Below are 22,641 nucleotides of genomic sequence, written 5' to 3' on the forward strand. Positions count from 1 at the left end.
AGTGATACAAAATTCTAATGATGTATATCAGTGTTGTTACTATGCACTTAGTCATGAACAAGTATATAGCGACTGGAGCCCAGCGTATATATATTGAGGCGAAGGATGATAATACTGCATCCTTGGCTAGTTGATACTTTGCTGGCATCAGGTCAAACCCCAAAACAATGATAATTTCACCTATTGGAATAGGCCTTTGTCTTTGTCTTTCTCTTTTTCTGTGTGCGTTGAGCAAGACCGTGAAGAAGTAAAGAGTGAGGTGGTAGCAAAATCCTGCCAGATGAATCAGGCACCGAATGATTGCACTCCACCAAGCAAACAGGCCCCACCCAGGACTAGTTCCCCGTAAACCGGAAAAACCAGAGCCCGGAGGCTTATCAGCTATCCACATCAGGAAATCTCCCTAAAGAGCTCAGGTCGCGTCAACCGCATCACTACCGTTCCCTGAAGACGGATCGGTAAAATGCGTGAGTAATTCGCTACTTCCTAGCCATCATGATTTGGGAAACTAATGTTTGAGGCAAAAGCACCCAAGAGTGCGCAATTCCTGCGACGGAGATCTGCCCGTGCTGGTCAATCGCGTCCCAAAGCTACCGCGACCCGCTCGAGGGTGACCCGGTCAAGACCTGCAACGCAGCATAAGGGATTATCGGTCGTTATCCCTGTTAAGGCGGACCTTAATAAGAAGAAAAAAAATGGCGAGAAGAGAACGGATAACCGTGTTAGTGTGGAGATTGCAAATAAATCACCATGGAGCGCCATTGATATCGCCAGCCAGGTATTGGACCTTGAGGAAGCCGGGGAATGGAATGATCTAGACAGTGAGCTACAAGATGAACAGGAGGATGAACGGTTGAATGAGGAACAAACCCCGTCAAAGGACGTCCTTCCACCCGACCCTTTTCTACCGAACGGTATCCGAGTTACCCAAGCACGTGCGGCATACGACGCCGGCCAATATCGATCCCTCAAGGCCGCCGCTGCCGCGTGGGGAATCTCACAGACGATTCTCAAGCATCGGGTGAAGGCGCCGCGGCCATCAAGGCGGGAAGCTGCGCATTCCCTCCAGAAGCTCGATGCAACAGACGAGGACTCGATCAGTAAAGAGGCACTACGACGGGTGGAAGAAGATGACCGTCGACCGACCAATGTGTTGATCTGGGAGGTTGCGAATGATTTATACAGGGATAAATGTGGTCATTTGGGCCTCGAATTTCAGCCGATTGGTAGCCAATGGCCCCAGCGCTTCTTGGTCCGCAACCCAGATTTTCGCAAGACCTGGTCGCAGTTGATAGAGGCTAGAAAAGCTCCGCCGCGTGCTCCCCGTCCCGGTGTTTCTTCTGGTCCCCATCCGTGGCGCTTTGCAGAAGATGCTAGCTCGATCGTGGACGATGACTTTTCGAAGTTCGATATCCCAAAAACTGAGGCTGAGTGCGCTACATACTTTCGACAGATTCGAAGCGGACCAGCTGCCACTGCTGTTCGGATCCAGAGATTCCTTACCCATCTACTAGTGGAACAGGCGAAGAGCGTTGATATGCTTAGTCGTGTGAGAAAGGCCCTGGAAGAACCAGAGCGGCCTAATGAAACGGCACCCCAGGTGGCCACAAGAGAGCACCAAAAGCAATCAGGACATACCCAGGGCTCTGCGGCGGCTGCTGCTTCGGATAGTCGGCAACCTCCGGCAACTACAGCTTCGACGCCTATAGTCGGCACTGGTGTTGGAAACTCTACAGCTGCATCATCTCAACCATCTCAATCTACATCCCAGCCACCGACTGATAACATACCACAACGCCAGGAAGCGCAGGTACCGCAGGTACCTCCCAATACCTCAAATCCACCACCCAAAGCCAGCATGCGCTCTGAGGAACGTGCAACTATGGCGCGCCAGGCATCCAGCGCGTCTTTACCACTTCCCACAAATCCGTTAGCTCAACCGCAGCCATCGCAGGACACCTTGAACACCGCAAGTTCCACACCTATCCTCAGTAATGCCTCTTCAACCTATACATCTACGCCTTCTCGCCCATCCATCACGACGTTCCAGCAGTTCTCTAGGAATCACATATCGCAACCGTCGCAACCTCCCGACCAGCAAGAATCTCGTGAGCCGCAGCAACCCCAGGGTACTGCTGGATCGACGTCTGTAATTGGAAACGCCTTGGGCAATACAGCGGCGCCGCTGCAATCATCCATGGAATCATTCCAGTCATCTTCTGCGCAAGACCCGTCACTACCCCTGCAGGCTTTGCAGTCTCCGCACACTCAGGAAGCTCAGCGGGATGAAGCTACTGCAGATTCCAACCCTACACTCGATAACGCCTCCCCAGCCCATCTCTCCGAAGCCCCCCATTCAAACCTGTCATCATACCAGCCTTCGACTACCTCCATACCTCAGTTGCTGCATCCCCCAGAGCCCCAGCAGTCTCATGAGCCCGAGAATTCCGAGGATGCGGCCAACTCCTTGTCCTTGCTCGGCAATAGCCCCCCTAGCCATGCACCTGCATCACTTGAAACATTATTGTCATCCTTCCAAACTTACCCGACAACCCACGTCCGGCAATCTCCTCAATCTCGAGGGGCTCAGGGGCCTCAGAATCCCCAGAAACCTCAAAAGCCTCGGAAGCCCTCTCAGCCCCGAAAGCCTCAGCAGCCTCGCGCTCGGAAGCCTCAACAACCCCAGCCCCAGCAAACCCAGCAGTCACAGCAGCCGCATTACCAGCAGCAGCAACAACAGCAACAATCGCAACCTCAACACCAACAGCAGCAATCACTGCAGCTACCACAGCCTTCTGAACCATCACAGCCTCTTCAACCACCTGAATCTCCCCACCGGTCATCTAATCATATGGCCAGCAGCATGGCTCCATTCACTGGGTGGGGCAGTGGAGCTCTGAGTATGACTAGTTCCAGCCCGTACCACTCAGGTAACTTTGCAACAAATTATGGCAGCAGCCAACCTACCCGTCCGCAGTATTATCCGAACGAGTACCTGCTCCGCACCGCTGTGGACCAGTCGTCGAAGCGCCGGCGCATAGATGACCCAATTCATTCGATCAATCACCCAGGGTACCAGTGAATAGTACATATCTTAGGCTCTTAGTATAACACGACCTTGTATGACTTCGCTTCAAATTTTATGTCAAGATTCATTCGTTGTATGAGTAGTATTCCTTAGTGATACATCCTCTACCCCGGTATAATCTGCTGTTGCCCCGAGACACAATTTGATAGCCATTTGCTTGAGATTACCCTGTCACAGACCATGTGTTCTTTGATCGACCCACGTAAGACACAAGGTGATTCTTCCTCTGATCCATATTGCCGGTACTTCACAGGGATGTGGAGCATTGGAGAAAGCCATGTGCACCTGGACCTTCTCACCACTTCTACTTCTATGTGACGCAAGGTTTGATCCATGGGGGCTGCAAACATTGGGCTTCTGGTAGACTCTGCTTGATAGATGCCGTTCCTAGGGAATAATGAAGCTACCTTTATCAACAGGAATGCTTAAACCAATTAGTCTCCCCAATCAGCAAACCAAATGATCACAAAATAAATCTAAAATTAGGATGACCGTCTCCAGAATCTATAACATCATCCATTACCTTCGTCCCATCCACCTCCCCATGCACAGCATCCCGCCGTTTATTTTCACAACCTATTAACAAGCTCAAAACCTGTGCAAGGACAGCCGCCAAAAACAAAAGCCCAGCTCCAGTAGCCACACCCTTAAACGTAATCCGGTAGGGTCTCAGTGTCCCGAACCTACGCATCAGTCTTCAATGATATCGAGAGTGACAACAGAAATTACAATTATTCCTTTAAATAATGTAGCAATCGTGTATTTTCCTGGATATACACGTCACCGGATAGTTCATACATCTACTGACAACTCTCTATCGGAAGTATTTCCCGATACCCGGCATCGGACTCTCCCAAAGAAAGTCCGCCATGATTGGCAAGTTGGATACCTAACTGAAACTGAATATGTCCACAGTAAGGAAACTTGCGGTTGGTTATCGCTTTACAGTACATACAATTTCAATATATCACCTTGTTTATATTCGGCTCCGCAACCTGTCATTTAAACCGCCACCCAGTTGTCCGGACATCATCGCAGCAGACGTGGAAACCTCTCTCCCAGCCCAGAATCGGTCAATCGTATACCAGTACCGATCAGCATGATCCCTCACAATAGCACAGTGTGGACTATCTGGAAACGCCACCCCTTCAGGACAGCACCCCAACTGAGGCTTAGCCTCAGCCAAATGCGATTCCACGTCCTCCCACCTGACCATCTGGTCAGCTGTAGAATATAGATATAACCGCTTAGCTGTAGCTCCAAACACGGCCGGATCATTCAATTCTGACCGCAATTGGGAAACTGAACTCATTAGTCCTGTCCGCTGGAGACCAGTGATAAAACCAATGGCAGGATAGAGTAGTAACTTTCCCAAGGCTTGTGCAGGCATAGATTGAGACGGCAATGAAATAGCGGCTGCCTGGTATGCACGCAAGAAGGAGGTATCTCCGGGGCAGCAATCGAAGATAACCCCACGAAGATGGGATCCTAGCTCCAAGGGTGGATGAGCGGCATCCTGGCGGAGAGACAGAGCTAGTTGAATCGCCGTGTTGCAGCCACCGTGCGAGAAGATGTGCAGAAGAATCGAGTGCGCCTCTTTCTCCCTTGAGACCTTACGTCGAATGTATTCGCGAGCGGGAGCTAGACGGGAATGTAGGACCCTGTGGCATTTTTAGCCCTCTGGCGTTGGGAACCTTTGTAAGATCAGCAAAATCGATTAACGGTCCACGTCGTGTGCGATGCCTATTAAGCGGAATATAATAAAAATGAAATTCGGAAATAGATATTTATCGAATGGGAAATACATCGTGCAATTTATGGTCGAAACTGGAACTGCGTAAGGCCTTCCTATTTGGGATTCCCCACAGCGTATTTATTTCCCTATTCGGCATCATCATCATCCAAAGAGCTAACACGAAATACCTATAAAAGGAGACGACATTGCATTTTTCATGGTCTTGTTAACTCTCTTAGAACAAGCTAAAACATTGCGCACTCGCTCTTCATCGGCTAAATCTTTTCAGACGCGATTCAGCTGCCCATCTGCTCTATGAGTACATCTTGTTCAACAGACTGAAAGCATGCATTTCCTCGTGTTAGGAGCCACAGGTACCTATATTGACTAAGATTATGCTTTAAAATAGTCAATATCTGACACGCAATACATAGGAGCCATTGGAAGCAAATTCTGCGCCCTTGCGCTGAACAAAGGGCATCGCCTAAGTCTACTAATTCGCAACCCCAAGAACCTCCCGCCTAGCCTCATGCAAAACCCAGCAGTGGAGATCATCGAAGGCACTCTGGATAATGAAACAGTTCTGGACCGTGCGGCGAGTTGTGGTGCCAGCATCTTTGTCTCATTCGCTGGACCCCGGATTGGGACAAAGGGAACGGTGCGATATTCTCTTAAGCCTACAATTAACGAAGTGTGTTAATCATTCATATAGCCTCTGACATTAGGGTACAAAGCCCTGGTTCCAAGGCTAATAGACCAGAACTTCAAGCGCATCCTCATTTTATGCACTCCGTCCTACCATGATGCCGCGGACACCATAACCTTGAAATGGCAAATAGGAGCATGGTTCATGAGGCTATTCAGCGCTGGGCAATATCGGGAGATGGTTGGTATAGGGGAATATATAGCGTCATTGCCTGTCGACAAGCGTGTGCAGTGGACCCTGTTTCGGGTTGGTGGACTGACAGAGGGAGAAGAGGCACCGGTTAAGGCGACATCGCTAGGAAGCGGTGATGATGGCACTTGGATCAGTCGGGCGAGTGTTGCAACTTGGGTCCTAGATGAAATTGATCGAGAAAGATGGTTTGGGAAGGCACCTTATATCTGTAATTAGCCACTAGAATCTATTGCGAAACTCTTCTACCAGATCCACGCTTAATTCAAAACATGCAGCACAAGGTCTTTGAGTTGGTAAGACGTAATATCTAGCACAGATGGTCAACTAGCCGCATAAGTAACATTAGATGGTCACTCGAATTTATAGCGCTGATTGGGTCCCTTACTTGTATTCGTCAAATCATCGAAGCAAGCGTGGTTCCTTTAGGTTGCCTCTCCTTCCCTTTACTACCCGGTATGGCTTATACCTGTCTCCATATCCCTGTATCTATACTCTACATATAGGGAGTCCGGATGTCATCAGTAGTTTGTATACGGTGGAAACCGCGACTACCTTCATACTAAACTTATGACAAAAACATGCCAAGGACTGAAGGCAATTTTGTATCCGCTAAATGAATCGAGTTCTCCACATCAACTCCTTCCCTGCGATCTCTCCAGGAGCAATATTTTCTTCACGTGCCTAATTGCTATGCCACGCAGGCGTGCTCACACGAAGTCCCGTCACGGCTGCGAGCGATGTAAAAGACGCAGAATCAAATGCGATGAAGCCGGCCCTCCCTGCAGTCACTGCGCCGCTCGAAAGGCCGATTGTCGGTATGCTATTGGGGGACTGTTTCGGCATTCAGAATGGAGCGAACAATGTCAAAATCCTCCTATCTCAGCAACATACCAAATTAACCAGTCAGCAACATCATATGAGTCTGGGACCAACCTGCCGTTCGCATCCGAGGCATCGTATAATGCACTGACTCCCGTGCCGAAGGGCCGCATGAGAGAGCTTCAGTTGATGCATGTTTGGTCCTTGAAAACCTGCCGCAGCTTTTCCTCGAACCTTAGTGGCGTCTTCCAATCCTTCATGGTGGAACAGGCTTTTCACCATCCATTTCTCATGGACTCACTGCTGGCACTTACTTCGTTACACATAGCCAGTGGCACCGCCAGTAGCAATGATAACGATGTGAATAATCATCACGGTTCACTAAACCTGGCTCTTGTCTCAGAGTACATCGATGACGCACTTCATTATCAAAATAGCGCCGTTCCTGCTTTCAGTAGCGCACTGGAGAATATCTCCCCTTTGAATTGCGATGCGCTTTTCGCATGCTCGGTGATCATGATGGCTTGCGCTTTTGCTGCTCCCTTGATTGGAAGCAGTCGTGGAAACACGAGAGAAAGCTTAACTTCTCCATTTCATTTCGTCAAGGGCATACATTCCGTGATTGATAAGGCCCGGCCGTGGATGGCGAACGGTCCTTTTCGATTTGCAATTATAACCCATTCTGACGATGACTGGGAGTCGTCCCAGCAAGATAACGAGGTCTTTCATAGACTGCGAAAACTCTGTTTCCACGGGGATCCGGCTATAAGGAACATTCTGTTCCATTCTATTACACTCTTAAGAAACTGCTTTGCGAAAGACGAAACGATGGCGATTCCGTGGATCGTGGTTGTTGGGGAGGATTTCGCGGATCTCGTACAGCAAGAAGTGCCCATGGCCTTATTGGTATACATGTACTGGGGTGTCTTGCTTAGTCGCTTGAAGGAGGTATGGTGGGCAACTTTATCAGGGAGAGGAATTGTGAATGATTTGGCAAAGGAGCTCGCAGGGATCGATGGCTGGACCGAAGCTATACAATGGGCAACTGAGGAGGTAGGCACAAATAAAGAGAATTGACATGATCATTTGACTATGCTTGTATAATACAAATCTCTCACAGGAAATGTTATCATGATATGAGATTATAGTGTCGCATGGAGGTCGTACCTCTTGTCACTTGCGACTCCCATCGCTCTGAGAAAGACATAATAGTCGCGGCCAGGATGGTTATCATTCAGTCTCTTACTCATACGGTCTGGAGTGACCATGAGCAGAACCGTCATCTCAATCTCGGTTTTCTTCCGTTGCTCTGCGTTTGGAGTTAATGATCAGGGATCACGGCGTAGTGCGCCGTTGGTGTGTCCAATTCAACCCCCAGTCACCATAAAGGCCGCTATTCCAAGCCATATACCCACAACAACCACCGTCGCAATGCTGGCGCCGACACGGTCTCCTGTCGTTATCTCTCGTGGCTTGTCCTTCTCCGGTTTGCGACTCCCCGTTCCTGCACTCGGATCACCTTTGCTAGTTCCTCCAGTGTCCGCCGTCAATGGACCTTGATCACGGTTTCCGGTCTTGAATGGAACCATATTCGCAGTGAAAACGCTCAACGCACACATATGCTCACGGAGGCCGGTGACCCCATCGTATTTATCAAGAAACCATCGCTGTCCACATATCTTGTCTGGGGAGGGTCCGGAACACTGTTTTGCTGCTCCCTCTGCAGACCCCTGTAATTTGGGCAAGATCTGGTCCAGTGTCTCGGGCATGATAGTGGTCGTGAAGGCGAGCCAAGCGGTGACCAAACTCTTGAATGTGGACTGATTGCCATCGCATGGTACAACTCCTTGCTTTTGAGGCTCGCATGGTTCAACCATGATGTTACCCCCATACTCCTGTGGGAAGAAATTGCGCCATGTAGTATTCAATAAGCCTTCCACGACATTTTTCCATTTCGTATCGCCATTGGTCTGTGCAATATGTCAGCACACATTTCAAGGCTATATCGGTGTGGTACCTAGGGGTTGAGTATCGCTGGCCATCCGTACCAAGTTATACATGTACGCAGCACCATTAAAGTAGATGCCATAATTGTAAGACCATTGCATCTGGTTAGGTGCCTGGCAATTCGATTCCACCGTAACCAGATCATTGATAGTCCACCCTTTCTCGATGATCAAAGGAACAGATGTGGCCCAGGTGAACGCCTTCTCTGCCCACTCAGTATAAGTTTCATTCTTGGTATATCGTGCAAGACGAGCAGCGAGCTGGAAGAACCCTCCGTTGGAGACGGAATTCTTAAGATCGTACCCTCCATTCCACGAATTTCTCTGCCACCGCAGGCCACCATGGCAAGTATCCGGGTCCCATTTCTCCGCCTGAGTGTTAAACACTCCTTGCGCCAGTGCGAGCCACGACACCTCTTCATCTTCGGGGAAATTCAATTCGGCGGCAGTCATCGCGGCGAGACCCCAGAATACCTGATCGTCGTTGCCCAAATCTTGGGTATAATTGTCCGGTAGATAGTCATTGTGGCCTTTTTGCCAGATCAAGGCTTGTTTGGTAACATCGTTGTATGAGGTATCTCCTGTCCAGTACCAGTACTGCACCAGTGCCATGAATACCTCACCACCCGTCCACCATGTGCCCGGAAGCTTCCCTGGAATTTGACCGGATTCGTTGCCGTGATAATAGGTCATCATCCCGTAGGCGGCGGTTGCGGCGGCATCTTTGATCGAATCTATTTATTGTTAGAGTTGCAGGATCAATCTTCTACCAAACGAGAGCGGAAATACTCGGATCATTGATATCAAGCTGAATGCCTGCGGTAAGCCGTCCTAGCGTCAGCAACGCTGTAAATGCAATATGCCAGAAGTATGACCACATTTTGAAGGTAACATAGGCGGAGGCATTGAAACAATAAACGAGAGAAGCACTCTTTTTACATACTGGACTTTGATTAAAAGTTGACCAGCTGTTCCTGCAGAACCTAATGTATGTCTCTGGGAAGGCAGTGCACTTGCTTAATGAGACCCTGTAGGATTAGACCCTAGTGTTCAACGTTTCCTGATTTGGTAGCGTAGATACATTAGGGCATAGACCATGTAACCACGGATGATATAGCCTTGTAATTGATTGATACACATGAATTGCTGTCGGTCCGTTCCATTCTCGTGAGACTGAGAATTGGGGCAATGTCTGTACCCTGTCGATCGGGCCAGTGGAAATGAAAGACAGGGGTCTCACGCTACATTGTAGGCAGCCATCATCCTGTGGCCATTCAGAAAGGAGACCCCAAGGACCGAGGCTCTTGGCTTCTTGGTAGTCGCGGACATGGAGGGGCTGACAGTGTGCTTTACTGGGTCGCTCTGGATCATAACGCTCCACATTTATTTGAAGCTAATGACATTGTAATACAGGAATTATGACAACACTATCCCTCCCTAGCTACAAGAATAGAGGAGATCCAATCGGCATCTTGAGTGTACATTACTTCCACCTGTTAAGAATAAAAGCGGCTACCCAGTTAGGGCTCGGTTTGGCCCCCACGTCAGTGCCTCGGACGAGGTATTTTTAGTGTTGATCACTTATCCAACGGTTGGTAATTTCCTCCCGCCCTCCGATCACCGAGTGCCATGTCTTTCGAACGATGATGAACCCTTCGACTGTTTCCCCGGATATAGCTAGTCCAGATAAGTACATTGACAGCTTCTCTAAAAAGCTTCTCGTGCTTGGACTTCTGCTCCTACCGCGCTAATAAATGGATACACTCTTTGTACATCCTGCTTGGCGGGTCTAGTCGGTGTTGTGCCTGGCTATCCCTGTCGCGACCCCTACGAACTACCCAGGGTAGAGGCTTCTAAGTGCAGTTTCATCACATATCACAGCCCCCATGGATGACGGCTTGGGAAGAATGAACTATTTAGTCATGTTGATCCCCTTGATAGGCGACAGTCATTCCGTGGTTGCCGGATATTAGCATTACCATATATGTCATTCACATTGCTGATCAGAACCACCACACCAAGTGATCTGGGTCTCTTGGATTTCTCATATTTCCGTCTCCTGAGGGAATCCAAACACCATTGGCTGATTGACCCTTACTCTATTGGAGTAGATCTCGTCCCAAAGCGGTAACTGAGTTGTAACCTTCCGCACTGCCGGGTTTCACGTCGAAGTGATATGAGCGCTACATAGCCTCATCTCTTGTATCAAGCTGAAACAGTGCTAACAGTAGCAGTTCAGTGGAGTCATAAGTGACAAATCGTTATGAACACAAGAATGGTGGGCTTTTATGTGTATTGTGGAGTTCGTCGGGGGCGTACCGATGTTATCGGCTGCTTACCGACGATATCGGGTTTTCCGATGGTGTTTATATCTTTGGTTGGAGGTCGTTGCCTGCAAGCTTTCTCCTTTTCCTTTCTTTCTGTCTTATACTAAGCCCCCAACTAATTCTTTTGCTGTAAGGAGTAATGTCAAGCTCAACCCGTGGCAAGAATATTCTGACCACCAGCTCATAAAGTCCTTTCCTTGTTATAACTGCAGACAACACGCAATTTCATGAGATGGAATGATTTCAGTAATCCTGTAAAAATATTAAACAACTCTTATACTATATACTATGTGAATAGCAATGTACGTTGTTAATTATATACTTCCGCAGGACCACCGTCTCCTGAGTACCATCCCAAATCGGGAGACGGCGCGATATATGAATCCACGAACATCTAAAAAGTGCTAGCAAACGGCAATAAACAAGCCAATAGAATAGTCATAACCCTTTTAAAAAGATCTTCAACCCTATTACCAGAATGATCATAAACGCAACTCCCGCTTCGGCCACAACCAAGCATCCCCATACTCAACAACACCCTTCCTACAAACACTCAATATGTCCGTGACCAAAGCCCTCCCCGAGTTTGAAGCCCACCAAATCTTGCCATCAAGCTGACCGAGTAAAACCCCCCAATGTCCGAGGATAAGCAACGAAAGAGGCTCCAGACCCCTAAGCATATCAACGAATCTTCTATTAACCACAGCTAGCCAAGTAACAACCGAGCCCGGATCTTTCATAGTGCTGTACCGACAAAAGCACCGCCGCAGCAGATCTATCGCCTCATCAGTAATAAGATGTTCTTCTGGTAGAGTGCTATTCTTCTGATTATTTAGCGCCGTTAAACGGCTGAAGGCTTCTTCCGTTTCACTATCCAGACACTTGGCAGCTGGGGCCCAGTAATCCCCGACTGTCGGGAAAGAACTCTGCGACGACCATGCGCGAGTCATTTTCGAGATCTCGGTGGTCCCTTGCAGTAACTCGAAGACGTGGAGGATGTTTTCAATCATGTTCGGACCTTCGTTATCCCCTATTGCTAAATGGGGCATTGCTATACGACTGGCGATGGTGATGAGGGAGTAGGCATAGATGGCATCACAGTTTGCCGGCGAGATGTTGTTAAGAGCATGTCGGAAGGGCGTCAATGCTCGGTTCTGGTATTCTAGTGCCGTGTCAATGTATGAACGTGCTTCTAGGGGGGGTTTTGTTGCCGCGGTGTGCAGTGAGGCAATTGATAGGATGCCGTCTAGAAGGAAGTCGAATTCAAGTGCTTTGCGAGGCATGGAGGTTTGCCATACTCGGTGGTCTAAGGCGTCGCTAGAGAGACTGTAATAGGTCTCTGTTGAGAATTTGTGCATGAGCTCTAATGAGCGGAGATCGTAGTGTGTGGTGGCTGGCGGTGATTGACTGGGGATGGCGTTTGGGCTTATGGACACCTGCGGAGAGCTAGGGCTCGCTGACACTGTGTTTGGCATGAGGGCCCCAGCGGGTGTGCTGGAATAGGCGCATTCTATCCCCCGGGTGGTGCAGTTACTGCAAGGTGGGCCGCGCTCGTCACACTACGAGGTGGTTAGATAGGGCTCATGCACATCGATATTTGTATCGATCATATGTAGAGGGATTGGTGAATTCAGCTGCATATAGCAGTAGTCCTATTCCAATACAACGCAGAATGACGGTTGTAGTCCCTGTTTAATACGATACACATCCCAAATTGCTCCATAACAAGGACCCTTATTACTGAGGTTTAGAGAAGCCTGGGTAAGGAAAGATAAAAGCGCGAAGATGCAAATAAACAAATACAAAGAAACAGATGATGAAATGGAACTGTTGGACTGGACTAAATTACTGAACCTGACTCACCTTTACTCGTCTCTTTTTACACTGGATACAGCCAGTGCGTGACTTCTTATGGGATCTCCGAGGCGGCATCTTGATGGCCCATGTGAGAAGCACAACCCTACTCAGTACAGAGAGTCAACTCATTAATGAGGCGGAGTCGCCGGATAATGGGCCAGTGGGTCTCGCCAACATGTGGCAGGCAATCAGATTGGCCTTTGAAACAACGGCCCATTGCCAAGAGCCAATGACTTTTCTTTTTCCACGAGAACGCGATCAAATTATGCCGTAACTACACGAACTGCACTTTTAGTTCTCAGAAGGCGAGGGCTTGTGTTTCCGTGCCAATCTAACTAAGCCATTTCGTTTGTGGAAATCAGGATTAAATGCTTACTTTTATACAAAAATCTTCGAGATTCTCTTCTCGTAGCAAATTCACTAGCCATTTGGCCTGTCTCGCTACATAACCAGAAACTATTAGATGTTTGTCCTTCCTGAACAAATCATTGCATTCTTACTGCTATGGTTTTGTTCGCGGGTTCGTCCGGTACTAGCTCGTCATCTTATCTTGTCTTCAGTCGAGGAATTCTATGTACATGCAAAGATTGGTACCCAACAATGTGTTGGCGTCCGATAACTCCGCAAATTTAATCTGACGGTCATCTGCCATCGTCTCTTCATTGGTCTTTTCTCCGCTCATTCCACGATCGGTCAAACACATTCAACGAGCGTTGTGCTATCATGAAAACATCAGTTACCCTATTTCAAAACCAGGCTTTTCGATATAATGCCAAGGTAAACATACCTGAAGGAACAATATCCAACGCCTTTACGGACAGATTCGGTGGCTGTTGGAGCATATAAACGGCTGCCTGTGCAATGTCTGGCGCCACGAGTGGCCTGTCACATCAGAGTAAGCGCCGTTCAAAACAACAGGTAAGAGACAACACATACTCATATCCTTCAAAGAAGGAATCATACATCTCCTTGTCATGACCCACGCGCAACGAATGGAAATTCGTCGCGACACACCCCGGTCGCAGTGCGAGCACGCGTATATCCGTGCCACTCAGCTCATTCCGCAAAGCGTTGGTGAAGGCCTCTTGACACGCCTTGTTGGCATGATACACGGCTTCGCCTGGAAATGGGGGAACCTCCAAGCCTGTCACCGAGGTAATGTTTAAAATAGTCCCTGCTTTCCGCCGAAGCATGGATTGATTCAGTACGGCATGAGCCATGAACATGTACCCGTTGATATTGGTGTTGTTCATCGTTAGGATGTCTGAAACTTTTAACTCCGGGAATGGGCTCGGAGCGCCGAGGGCAAGACCCGCCTGTACGATGCTTGTTATATGCTGGTTCAATAGAGGGGACATTGGGAGCTCACGTTATTGATGAGAATATCGATATCTCCAATCTCTTCGATTGCTGAGGACACTGCTGCTTCGACGCTGGCATAGTCCCCGACGTCCACGGTTCCATATGTGACTTTAACATCTGATGTCGCCAACAGCTTCTCTTTGAGATGTGCCAGCTTGTTCTACATGCAACGTTGGCTAGTGTACTTGAAGCGCGGAGTATCATGATGTTTTACCTCGGAACGTGAAAATAGAATCACATTTGCCCCAGCTTCAACCAGAGCAGAAGCGATGGCTTGTCCAATGCCCATGGAGGCGCCTGTCTATAGTCTTTGTTTAGCATGCGACAAATTCTTGTGTCATATGCAGAAGCGACATACGAGAAGCACATTCTTTCCGCGCAACGACATTTTGATGATGCTGAGATATATATCGTTCAGTCTAGAACAAAAAGGGTTTGTATGACTTCTTTCCTAAACGATTCACCAGAGCAACAATACTAAATCCAAAGACCTTTTATGTTCGAGTCACTACTAAAGAATTACCCCACCGACTTTTCCTCTTGAATTAATAATCCAAGGTTGAAACTTAGTACAGAATCAACCCTAACGCTACAGTTATCAGTGATGTCACTTGGCCCAATTGAAACGAATCACGGGATTTCCCCCGAACTTCTTCCGCACGGCCACCCGCTAGTCCTGAAGTGGACTATGGAGTGCCAAATGAAGCTAGCGTGTGCGGACAAATTGCCGACTCCTGATTTGCTCCAGACTTCGGCAATGGATTTTCTTACAGCATCCGATGTGCTTGGGCTTATTATTCTCAGAAGAATTGTTAGTTGATTCGCGTATCTTTGACGAAGGCTTGGTGGTCTCCAAATTTGTCAAATGGTCGTACGTCTCCCGAGCACGATCTGGAAATCTTTCGGTGCAGGACCTGCAGTCCGTCGCATAGTTTCAGCTACACCCCGCTTTCACATAACAACAATGACACAAGAGAATGAAGCTGCTGCGGCTCCCAATGAGAGTGGGAGTGAAGAACAGAAGTTGCCCCCTCTTTCTCTGAAAGACTTTGGCGTCTATAATCGTATGGCGGCACAGATGGATGGATTTGTATGTTCTTCATGCCTGTTTATGGCAACTAAGGTCTTAATCGAATGATAATTGATTGATCGTTACTAACGGCACCAGCACAACCATTTTCGCCTGTCTTGGAAGGATCTCCAGAACGCATGCGAAACCAATGGAAAGCGGTCCAGCGGATTAAAGCCCAAACAACTGATACTCACTGGACTGCGTTTCTGCTCTCAGCTTGACTTCCACCACAGTATTGAAGAAGAGCATATATTTCCTGTGCTAGCTCGAAAGATGCCAGAGTTCCGACAGAAGAAGACTCTATTGGCACAACATAAGAAAATACATCGTGGACTGGACGAACTTGAACAGTACTTAGAGAAATGCCGCTCCGGCGAGGAAGACCTTGAACTGACAGAGATGAAACGACTAATGGACGCGTTTGGGGAAGTATTGTGGACGCATCTGGATGAAGAGGTTCAGACTCTTGGTGCGGAGAATATGCGAAAGTACTGGACGTTGGAGGAGATGCGCACACTTCCTATGTGATCAGTTGGTGTGTAAGAGGACAATCATGGACGTCACGAGATGAGTGTGCCGGTTTAACTCGCGCTCCTTTGCAAATCCTCACTGTGGAGCACGTGCTCCTGCCTCATACAATGGCGAATCCTGTTTACTGCTTCCAGTCGTCATGCATGTCACCAGCGTGGTCAAAAGCCCTCTACCGGCGCCTTGGCAGGCTGACCTCGCTTTTATAAACTTACTGTGAAACCTAAACCGTTTACGTGGGAGTATGACGACAAAGATTGTTTTAACGAACCTTCTCTCCTTCAAACCCTTGTCACACATGTTGGGATAGTAAGCCGATCCGCGGCAGGGTCCGTACCAAAGAGAGAGGGAGTTTGGAGACGCGCGGATTTAACCGTCCTCAGCCAGCGGTTCATTGCTTGCGGTAGCCACGCGGACAAGGAGCATTCCAGTGGGCGAGTGCCAATGGCCGGAATGTGGAGCTGAGGAATGCACACTATCCCTTATTGTCCATCCTCCTTGATAACCGAGCGAATTACATACGCAAATATGTTGCTGCTAATAATAACAGTTTTGTGCCTTCCCTGTGATTGGACACGTAAACAATATTGCGTCACTGTCGCTTGATACTCGATTGCATGCTGACGTGCCTGGGTCCCGGAGCCGTATGTGTCAGGCTCGGCGTGGCTTGCTTGAGCCCTTAGTACGCCTCAGAGTTGGAGTAAACTTCGATGCTGTGAGTATACTTCCGTTGGCGGCAACTGCGATACCAATTAGCCAACAATGATCGTCGAGAGCCGAGGTTTAATCTCGCCAGTGAATTATGATCTACACTCCCTGAATTGCACACGATCAACAAAACGCGATCCGTGTAGGTCAAGTGGCTGATCTATGCTTAATTTCGGAATGTTTGTCTGTTAGCTGTCCTGTTTCAGAGTATTGGTCACTGCAAACCTGCCTAAAGCAGGCACGCGGGAAGCTGAAGCGACAGATGCGAAACTCCATGTGCCATGATTCTCCACAACCCGACCCGATGGCCATGCCTCGTGCAACTCTAAGATCAGGACGAGATCAGGAGATATAGCTGCCCAGATTCCCCAATCCGGCCTAACTCATCTTGTAGCACAGAGCTATAAGATCACCTCATTATACCGGCCTTCTCTGTCTAGTAATCCGTTTATCCACAGCTGTTACCACGAAACAACTATCATCTCTTGATCGAACAATCTCCCATACACCATGAAGCCCACTCACGCCTATCTCACCGCTGCCCTCATCAGCGGAGCTCTAGCCGCCCCAGGCAGCACTCTCGCCCAACGCATGCGCCACAGATCACTAGACCACCTAACCCTCCCCCTGCAAGGCGAAGGCTCTGCCACAGACTCAGAAGCCAGGGTAGCGGGCGCCGCCGTCCAATACAGCAACAACTGGGCCGGGGTAGTACGCGAGCAAGCACCCCCCGAAGGCCCCTACACCGCCGTCTCGGCAACATTCACAGTCCCCAGCGCGACCGCCGTCGCCAACCAAAACGGAGTCCAAGCAGGTTCCGTCTGGGTTGGCATCGACGGAGACACCTACGCCGGGGCTATCCTGCAGGCCGGCGTGGACTTTTACTCCGATCCTACGCAGCAAAACCACGCCTGGTTCGAATGGTATCCGGCCTATGCGACCAATTTCCCGAACATTGAGGTCAACGCAGGCGATACTATCGTCTCTACCGTTCGATCCAATTCCCCGAGCGAGGGTATCGCTATTATAGAGAATAAATCCACCGGTCAGACGGTGTCGCAGACTGTCACTGCTCCTGAGCCGACGGCTACCTTGGCCGGCCAGAATGCAGAGTGGATTGTGGAAGACTTCCAGTCGGGCGATACGATGGTCGTCTTGGCTAACTTTGGGGAGGTGGAGTTCAGCGGTGCGCAGGCTGAAGCCGGAAACGCCAAGTTTGGGTTGAAGGGGGGAGAGGTTATTGATCTGAAGCAGAACAATAAGGTGCTTACTCAAACTGAGGTTACGGGGGATCAGGACATGACGGTCAAGTTTATTGGAGCATGATTGTACATGCTTTTCATTTTACATACTCCGTTTTTTATTTTCGGGTTACTTGGTTTGGTTATTTCTCTTTCTTCTTTCCATTTTGTTATGTGTGCATCGTTTCGCTCGTGTACATATGAGATGTTTTAAACGGTCAATAGATGCTTCTTTATTATACCTACAGTAATAAATATGAACGTAACTGCATTAGCTACCCAAGTATAAATTGCTATAGAATCCACCCACATGTAGGGCATTCACAGAACATACCGAAACCTCGGATTCTACCAACCAGCCAGTTAGCAATCCACCCAAAATTCCTTTTTCTTCAGAAAAGAAAGGAAAGGAAAGGAAAAGGAAAAGAGAACATACCTCAAAATCCGTCAAATCAGCCATAACATCACTCTCACCCTGCCCATCCAAACCAGGATCAGACCGCATCCTCTCCTCCCTCCTCTTATTCCTCCTAACCAAAAGAACCCTCAAACAAGCCGCACAAACCATCTGGCACAACGCACAGGCCAGAACCAACTTACACCCTGTTTGATAAATTGGGGCCTCCTTGGCAAGAAAAGCATGCGGACCGATGATATTCCCGATACAGTAGGCTAGGAAGACGAAGGCGGTGGCAGTTACGCGTTTGGTGTAGCCACCCATGTTGCTGGAGGGCATTTGGAGGGAGAGGACTAGGGAGGAGACGTAGGCGCCTAGCTGTTTTATTTGTAAGTATCTATTCTTTATTCTTTATCTGGGGTTATCTGGAGAGGGAGTGGTTTGGGGAAACCAACGATATAGTAGCCGAACAGGACGCCGTAGCGGTTTGTTCGGGGGAGTTTCCACAGGAGACTGATTCCGATGACTGTGGGGATGAGGTAGAGGATCATGATTATCGTCCGGATGTTCTTGAAGCGGGTGGAGAGGTAGGAGCCGGAGAGGATGAAGAGGACTTGGAAGGCGCCTTGGGGGATGCCGAGGGCTGTTGTTAGGAGGGGGCTTGAGACGAGGCCTTTTATGATTAATTTTCCGAACTGTATAATGTGTGTGTTAGCTTGGGTTTGATGTTTTGATGTAATGGGGGTCAGGAGGGCTGTGTACATTTGCGGTGCCGCCGTTGATGGTTTCGTTGAGGAGAGTGAAGAGGAATAAGAGCCAGACTTGTGGGTCGATGAAGGCTTCGCGGATTTGGTACCATTTTACTGAGCGGTTGAGGATTCCCTGGTATATTAAGTATTTACTCGTTAAGGGTTTAGTAGGTTATGCTTACTGTCTGGTTCTGCTTTCCTCGGCCCACGAGTAGAATCTTTTCTTCAACCGAGAATCGTTTTGCGGTCAAGACGCTGTTGGGCAGGAAGAGCATCAATATTCCTCCCCAGATAACTGTTACGCCACCGCAGATCAGGAAGACTGCTCGCCAGACTGGGAAGGTCTTGATCTGTCCGATGGCGAATGTGATCAGGCCGCCGAGCTATTTTGGTCAGCTATCTGTGCCTCTGGAGTGTGAAGGGTCTTACCATGGAACCAACACCGTTGCAGCAGTAGAAGCATCCGGCACGGAAAGGCTGTTCCTGGCGTGTATACCACATCCCAACAATCATCATAAAGCATGGTGTGATTGGGGCTGTGAACTCAGACAGGGATCAGGTAGCAGTTGGACATGGAGCTAACATACCCTCGAAGCAGCCCAACAGGAAGCGGGTAATTCCCAACCCGGTGAAGTTGTTACAGGCGGCAGTGATCATCAACATTGATCCCCAGGAGAGTCTACACAGTTAGCTTGGTATAGAGTATGTCAACAGGTAACATACACGAATGACGATATCACAGTTCCGGTCGGAAGCCGTTGGGCAAGATGACTGGCCGGGTATTCCCAGAAGAAGTATCCTGACAACACGATGTTAGGATGTATGTACCATAAATATAGCCCATTCTCGAGAATTATACCAAAGTAGAAAATACTGACTAGCCAGCTATACTGATTGCTGTTGATATGGGCATCTGTGAACAGATCGAACACAGCACTATACGCAAGAGCCTAGCTAACGTTATCATGGAAGCATGTATCAAGTACAAGGGAGCATACCTGCTTGTCGATATACTGCAACACATACGTCCCACAAAGAAGGGGAAGAACTATCAAGTCGACCTTTCTCACTAATTCCTTTGATTTCTTCGAGTCATTAAGCAGCTCTTGTAACTGAGTGTCCGTAACACCATGTTCTTGCAGGAATAGTTCGGCCTCGTCCAGCGAGGTCATTTGACCAATTTCGATGTCATCTTTAGCTGTAGCTTCTAAGATAACTTTCTCTTTTGTTTCGTCACTCTTTGGTATGAATGTCATCTTGAAAGACTTGATTCAATTGATCTATGGATACACAGGGCCAGGACTTGTCTTCCGGCAGAGGCTTTATAGACTAGCATGATAGCTACGCCACCGCTTGGGTGTAATCTCTTCTACATTGATATCGAAACAGGAAATCCCGTCCCGCTCCAGTGGTGGTCGAAGTCAAACTGAGAGATGCGAGGATATCAGCACAATGCGATAGATCACCGGACCAGCGATAAGACATCCTTCGCGGGGAACTGGCCGGTTGTCATATTGCTAGAGAGCATCATAGGTGATATCTCGAGCCAATTGAATGGGGAAACGCAACGACTAGCATGCTTGGCGTTCGGCCGGCGTCCGAGATAAAGACGAGGATATCGCAATCACCAAAGCGGAGAAAATGTGGGGAACTGCTTCTTCGGTATTCAAAAGTAATCGCCGCGCCGGTGATAAAGAAAGTGTATTGGATGGCAAAAGTCCTGTTGTCTCTGTTCAGCCATCATGTTGACTATACCGGGACTGTTTCGCTTGGCCCTGCTGCCTATCTTTGCCTTGCTTCTTCTCCAGCAAAAAGCATTACCATTGACCAATTCGCCGCAAATTCAACCATACGTCTCATGGCTTCCGGTCTCAATTCAGAATGTCTTTCTCGATAATCGGCCTCGCATCACGCTTCCGCAAGGGACTGTCGTTGGTACCACGGTGCGAGACACCCTCAAGCACCCCGTCGACGCTTTTCGCGGCATCCGATATGCACTACCGCCAATTGGTGAAAGGCGCTTTCTTCGCGCTGAGCCAATTGGCCCCTCAGAAGAAGTTATAGAAGCGACTCGATATGGACCAAGGTACAGAACTGAATCGTTCGAGAAACTACGGAGGTCAACTAACGAAACAGGTGCCCTGGCAAGCAATTGCTACCGATCAAAGGTGACAACGGAAACAGCGAGGATTGCCTGACTGTCAACATTTTCCGACCGCATGGCGTCCATGGCAAATTGCCCGTTGCTGTGTACGTCCATGGCGGCGCGTACAATCGGGGAACATGTAAGCATCCTGCAACCTGGCAAATCGGGGAAGCTAACCATGATAGCGTCCATGCATAACACGGCCTCAATGGTTGGCTGGTCCGAGCAACCCTTTATCGGAGTCAGTTTTAATTACCGGTGAGCTTCTCCGCATCGCGATCAGATAACCATGGCTAACGAGGATAGGATTGGCGCCCTCGGCTTTCTTCCTTCCACCACAACAGCCGAAGAGGGTATCCTGAACCTGGGTCTGCACGATCAGATCCTCTTGTTCAAATGGGTGCAGGATAACATCGAAGCCTTCGGAGGCGATCCCTCCCAAGTGACGTTGTTTGGACTCTCTGCTGGTGCCCATTCGGTATGTCTCGTTCTCTTTCTCTCCAAAAGCAACAGCTAAGTGTCAGATTGCGCACCATATCATGAACCATGACCTCGGTCACACCCTTTTCCACCGTGCCATAATCGAGTCGGGCGCCGCAACCTCCCGGGCCGTCCATTCTTACGACGCTCACCTCCACGAGGACCAATTCCGCCAGTTTGTCGAGGAAGCCGGCTGCAAGGATGCACCCAGTCATGAGGTGATGGACTGTCTACGCGGTCAACCCGAGTCCGCTATCACCAACGCCTCCTTCACCGTGTTTGACCGATACAACCCCTCCGTACGATGGGCCTTCCAACCCGTCATCGACGGAGAACTCATCAAACAACGACCCATCGACGCCTGGGAATCCGGCAAATGGAACAAAATACCAATTCTGACGGGATTCAACACCAACGAAGGCACGTACTACGTACCCCCGTCCATGTCCAAGTCGGAAGAGTTCACCGCGTTCTTCCAAACCCTCCTCCCCGCCTACTCGGCATCCGATATCAAAACAATCGACAAGCTCTACCCCGATCCAGCGAAGGATACCTCGTCGCCTTATGTCGATACAAGAGCTCTACCGGTCGGACCTCAATACAAACGCGTCGAGGCCGCATACGGGCACTACGCGTACGCCTGTCCGGTGCGCCAGACGGCGAAGTTTGCCTCGGCAGGCCAGGAGCCTCCTGTCTTCCTTTATCGCTGGGCACTCAATAAGACTGTGCAAGGTGGCGCGAACCATGGCGACCAAATGGCATACGAAACTTTTAACCCCGAGGTGCGTGCTATCTCTGAGAATCAGGAGAAGATTGCGGGTACCTTGCATGCATACTTTACTTCGTTCATTGTTTCTGGGGACCCGAATGCTGTCCCTGGTGCGTATGCAGACCGTCCCAGCTGGGAGACGTATGATACATCTTCCTCTGGTAGGATCATGGTGTTCGGTGAAGGGAATGATGAGCGCGCAGGCGGAAGTGGCGTGGGAATTGCGGCGCAGGTGGTGGATGACGACTGGAGTCGGAAGGAATGTAATTTCTGGTGGACGAAGTCAGGGATCTCGGATTAGAGGAAACGAATGAATAGAGAATGCCTAGTGGTAAATTTAGCAATGGACTGGACTGTAGGTAAGATGACCGCATGCGGCAAGTGTCTTATCGATAAGAGAAACTTGATAAATTGGCATAAACTAACCCCACTTTAAGCCAAATGACCACAAATGCCACT

The 22,641-nt window shown here is 49.1% G+C and overlaps 9 protein-coding genes across 9 annotated transcripts; 5 read left to right on the forward strand and 4 right to left on the reverse strand.

The window, feature by feature from the left end:
- The first annotated feature begins 95 nt into the window (after positions 1-95).
- F9C07_1915351 (uncharacterized protein) lies at positions 96-3,137 on the forward strand. Its single transcript, XM_071508476.1, has one exon. The coding sequence runs from the start codon at positions 512-514 to the stop codon at positions 3,080-3,082; it is 2,571 nt and encodes an 856-aa protein (XP_071367186.1). The 5' UTR covers positions 96-511; the 3' UTR covers positions 3,083-3,137.
- Positions 3,138-5,169: 2,032 nt separating this feature from the next.
- Positions 5,170-7,617, forward strand: F9C07_2076995 (uncharacterized protein; the record flags this gene model as incomplete). Its single annotated transcript, XM_041295635.2, has 5 exons — positions 5,170-5,197; positions 5,258-5,481; positions 5,536-5,929; positions 6,423-6,536; positions 6,605-7,617. The coding sequence occupies 5 exons, from the start codon at positions 5,170-5,172 to the stop codon at positions 7,615-7,617; spliced, it is 1,773 nt and encodes a 590-aa protein (XP_041151679.2).
- A 290-nt stretch (positions 7,618-7,907) lies between these two features.
- On the reverse strand, positions 7,908-9,426 carry F9C07_12242 (glycosyl hydrolase family 76-domain-containing protein; the record flags this gene model as incomplete). Its single annotated transcript, XM_041295649.1, has 3 exons — positions 7,908-8,510; positions 8,589-9,280; positions 9,336-9,426. The coding sequence occupies 3 exons, from the start codon at positions 9,424-9,426 to the stop codon at positions 7,908-7,910; spliced, it is 1,386 nt and encodes a 461-aa protein (XP_041151678.1).
- Positions 9,427-11,355: 1,929 nt separating this feature from the next.
- F9C07_12243 (putative C6 transcription factor) lies at positions 11,356-12,808 on the reverse strand (the record flags this gene model as incomplete). The annotated part of the gene is made up of 2 exons (XM_041295648.2): positions 11,356-12,432; positions 12,737-12,808. The coding sequence occupies 2 exons, from the start codon at positions 12,803-12,805 to the stop codon at positions 11,356-11,358; spliced, it is 1,146 nt and encodes a 381-aa protein (XP_041151677.2).
- Positions 12,809-12,836: 28 nt separating this feature from the next.
- On the reverse strand, positions 12,837-14,718 carry F9C07_1917048 (uncharacterized protein). Its single transcript, XM_041295647.2, has 8 exons — positions 14,451-14,718; positions 14,307-14,393; positions 14,100-14,252; positions 13,667-14,046; positions 13,518-13,612; positions 13,231-13,448; positions 13,107-13,171; positions 12,837-13,004 (listed from the first exon to the last, which is right to left on the reverse strand). Exons 1-6 carry the CDS (start codon positions 14,478-14,480, stop codon positions 13,390-13,392), a joined length of 804 nt encoding a protein of 267 aa, XP_041151676.1. The 5' UTR covers positions 14,481-14,718; the 3' UTR covers positions 12,837-13,004; positions 13,107-13,171; positions 13,231-13,389.
- Positions 14,719-14,921: 203 nt separating this feature from the next.
- Positions 14,922-15,692, forward strand: F9C07_2286957 (uncharacterized protein; the record flags this gene model as incomplete). Its single annotated transcript, XM_041287695.2, has 2 exons — positions 14,922-15,182; positions 15,261-15,692. The coding sequence occupies exons 1-2, from the start codon at positions 14,958-14,960 to the stop codon at positions 15,690-15,692; spliced, it is 657 nt and encodes a 218-aa protein (XP_041151675.2). The 5' UTR covers positions 14,922-14,957.
- Positions 15,693-16,910: 1,218 nt separating this feature from the next.
- On the forward strand, positions 16,911-17,726 carry F9C07_12246 (putative aspergillopepsin; the record flags this gene model as incomplete). Its single annotated transcript, XM_041287694.1, has 1 exon — positions 16,911-17,726. The coding sequence occupies one exon, from the start codon at positions 16,911-16,913 to the stop codon at positions 17,724-17,726; it is 816 nt and encodes a 271-aa protein (XP_041151674.1).
- A 236-nt stretch (positions 17,727-17,962) lies between these two features.
- Positions 17,963-20,043, reverse strand: F9C07_2236492 (MFS allantoate transporter; the record flags this gene model as incomplete). The annotated part of the gene is made up of 10 exons (XM_041295639.1): positions 17,963-17,989; positions 18,078-18,416; positions 18,494-18,733; positions 18,801-18,920; positions 18,970-19,170; positions 19,217-19,323; positions 19,375-19,466; positions 19,511-19,586; positions 19,647-19,737; positions 19,786-20,043. 10 exons carry the CDS (start codon positions 20,041-20,043, stop codon positions 17,963-17,965), a joined length of 1,551 nt encoding a protein of 516 aa, XP_041151673.1.
- Positions 20,044-20,668: 625 nt separating this feature from the next.
- Positions 20,669-22,483, forward strand: F9C07_2076595 (extracellular lipase; the record flags this gene model as incomplete). Its single annotated transcript, XM_071508827.1, has 5 exons — positions 20,669-20,844; positions 20,924-21,072; positions 21,119-21,191; positions 21,240-21,411; positions 21,458-22,483. 5 exons carry the CDS (start codon positions 20,669-20,671, stop codon positions 22,481-22,483), a joined length of 1,596 nt encoding a protein of 531 aa, XP_071367187.1.
- Positions 22,484-22,641: the final 158 nt, after the last annotated feature.

The sequence above is a fragment of the Aspergillus flavus genome, chromosome 8, assembly GCF_009017415.1.
Source record: "Aspergillus flavus chromosome 8, complete sequence".
NCBI lineage: Eukaryota > Fungi > Ascomycota > Eurotiomycetes > Eurotiales > Aspergillaceae > Aspergillus > Aspergillus flavus.

Bases quoted from the DNA above. Each gene is read 5' to 3' on its own strand.
- F9C07_1917048 (XM_041295647.2), bottom strand. From the start codon at position 14,480: ATGTCGTTGCGCGGAAAGAATGTGCTTCTC. The intron at 13,613-13,666 runs GTATGTGTTGTC...CTGATGTGACAG, and splicing joins TCCTTCTTTGAAGGATATGA to GCCACTCGTGGCGCCAGACA. The intron at 13,449-13,517 runs GTATGTTTACCT...TTTTCATGATAG, and splicing joins GTTGGATATTGTTCCTTCAG to CACAACGCTCGTTGAATGTG.
- F9C07_1915351 (XM_071508476.1), top strand. From the start codon at position 512: ATGTTTGAGGCAAAAGCACCCAAGAGTGCGCAATTCCTGCGACGGAGA.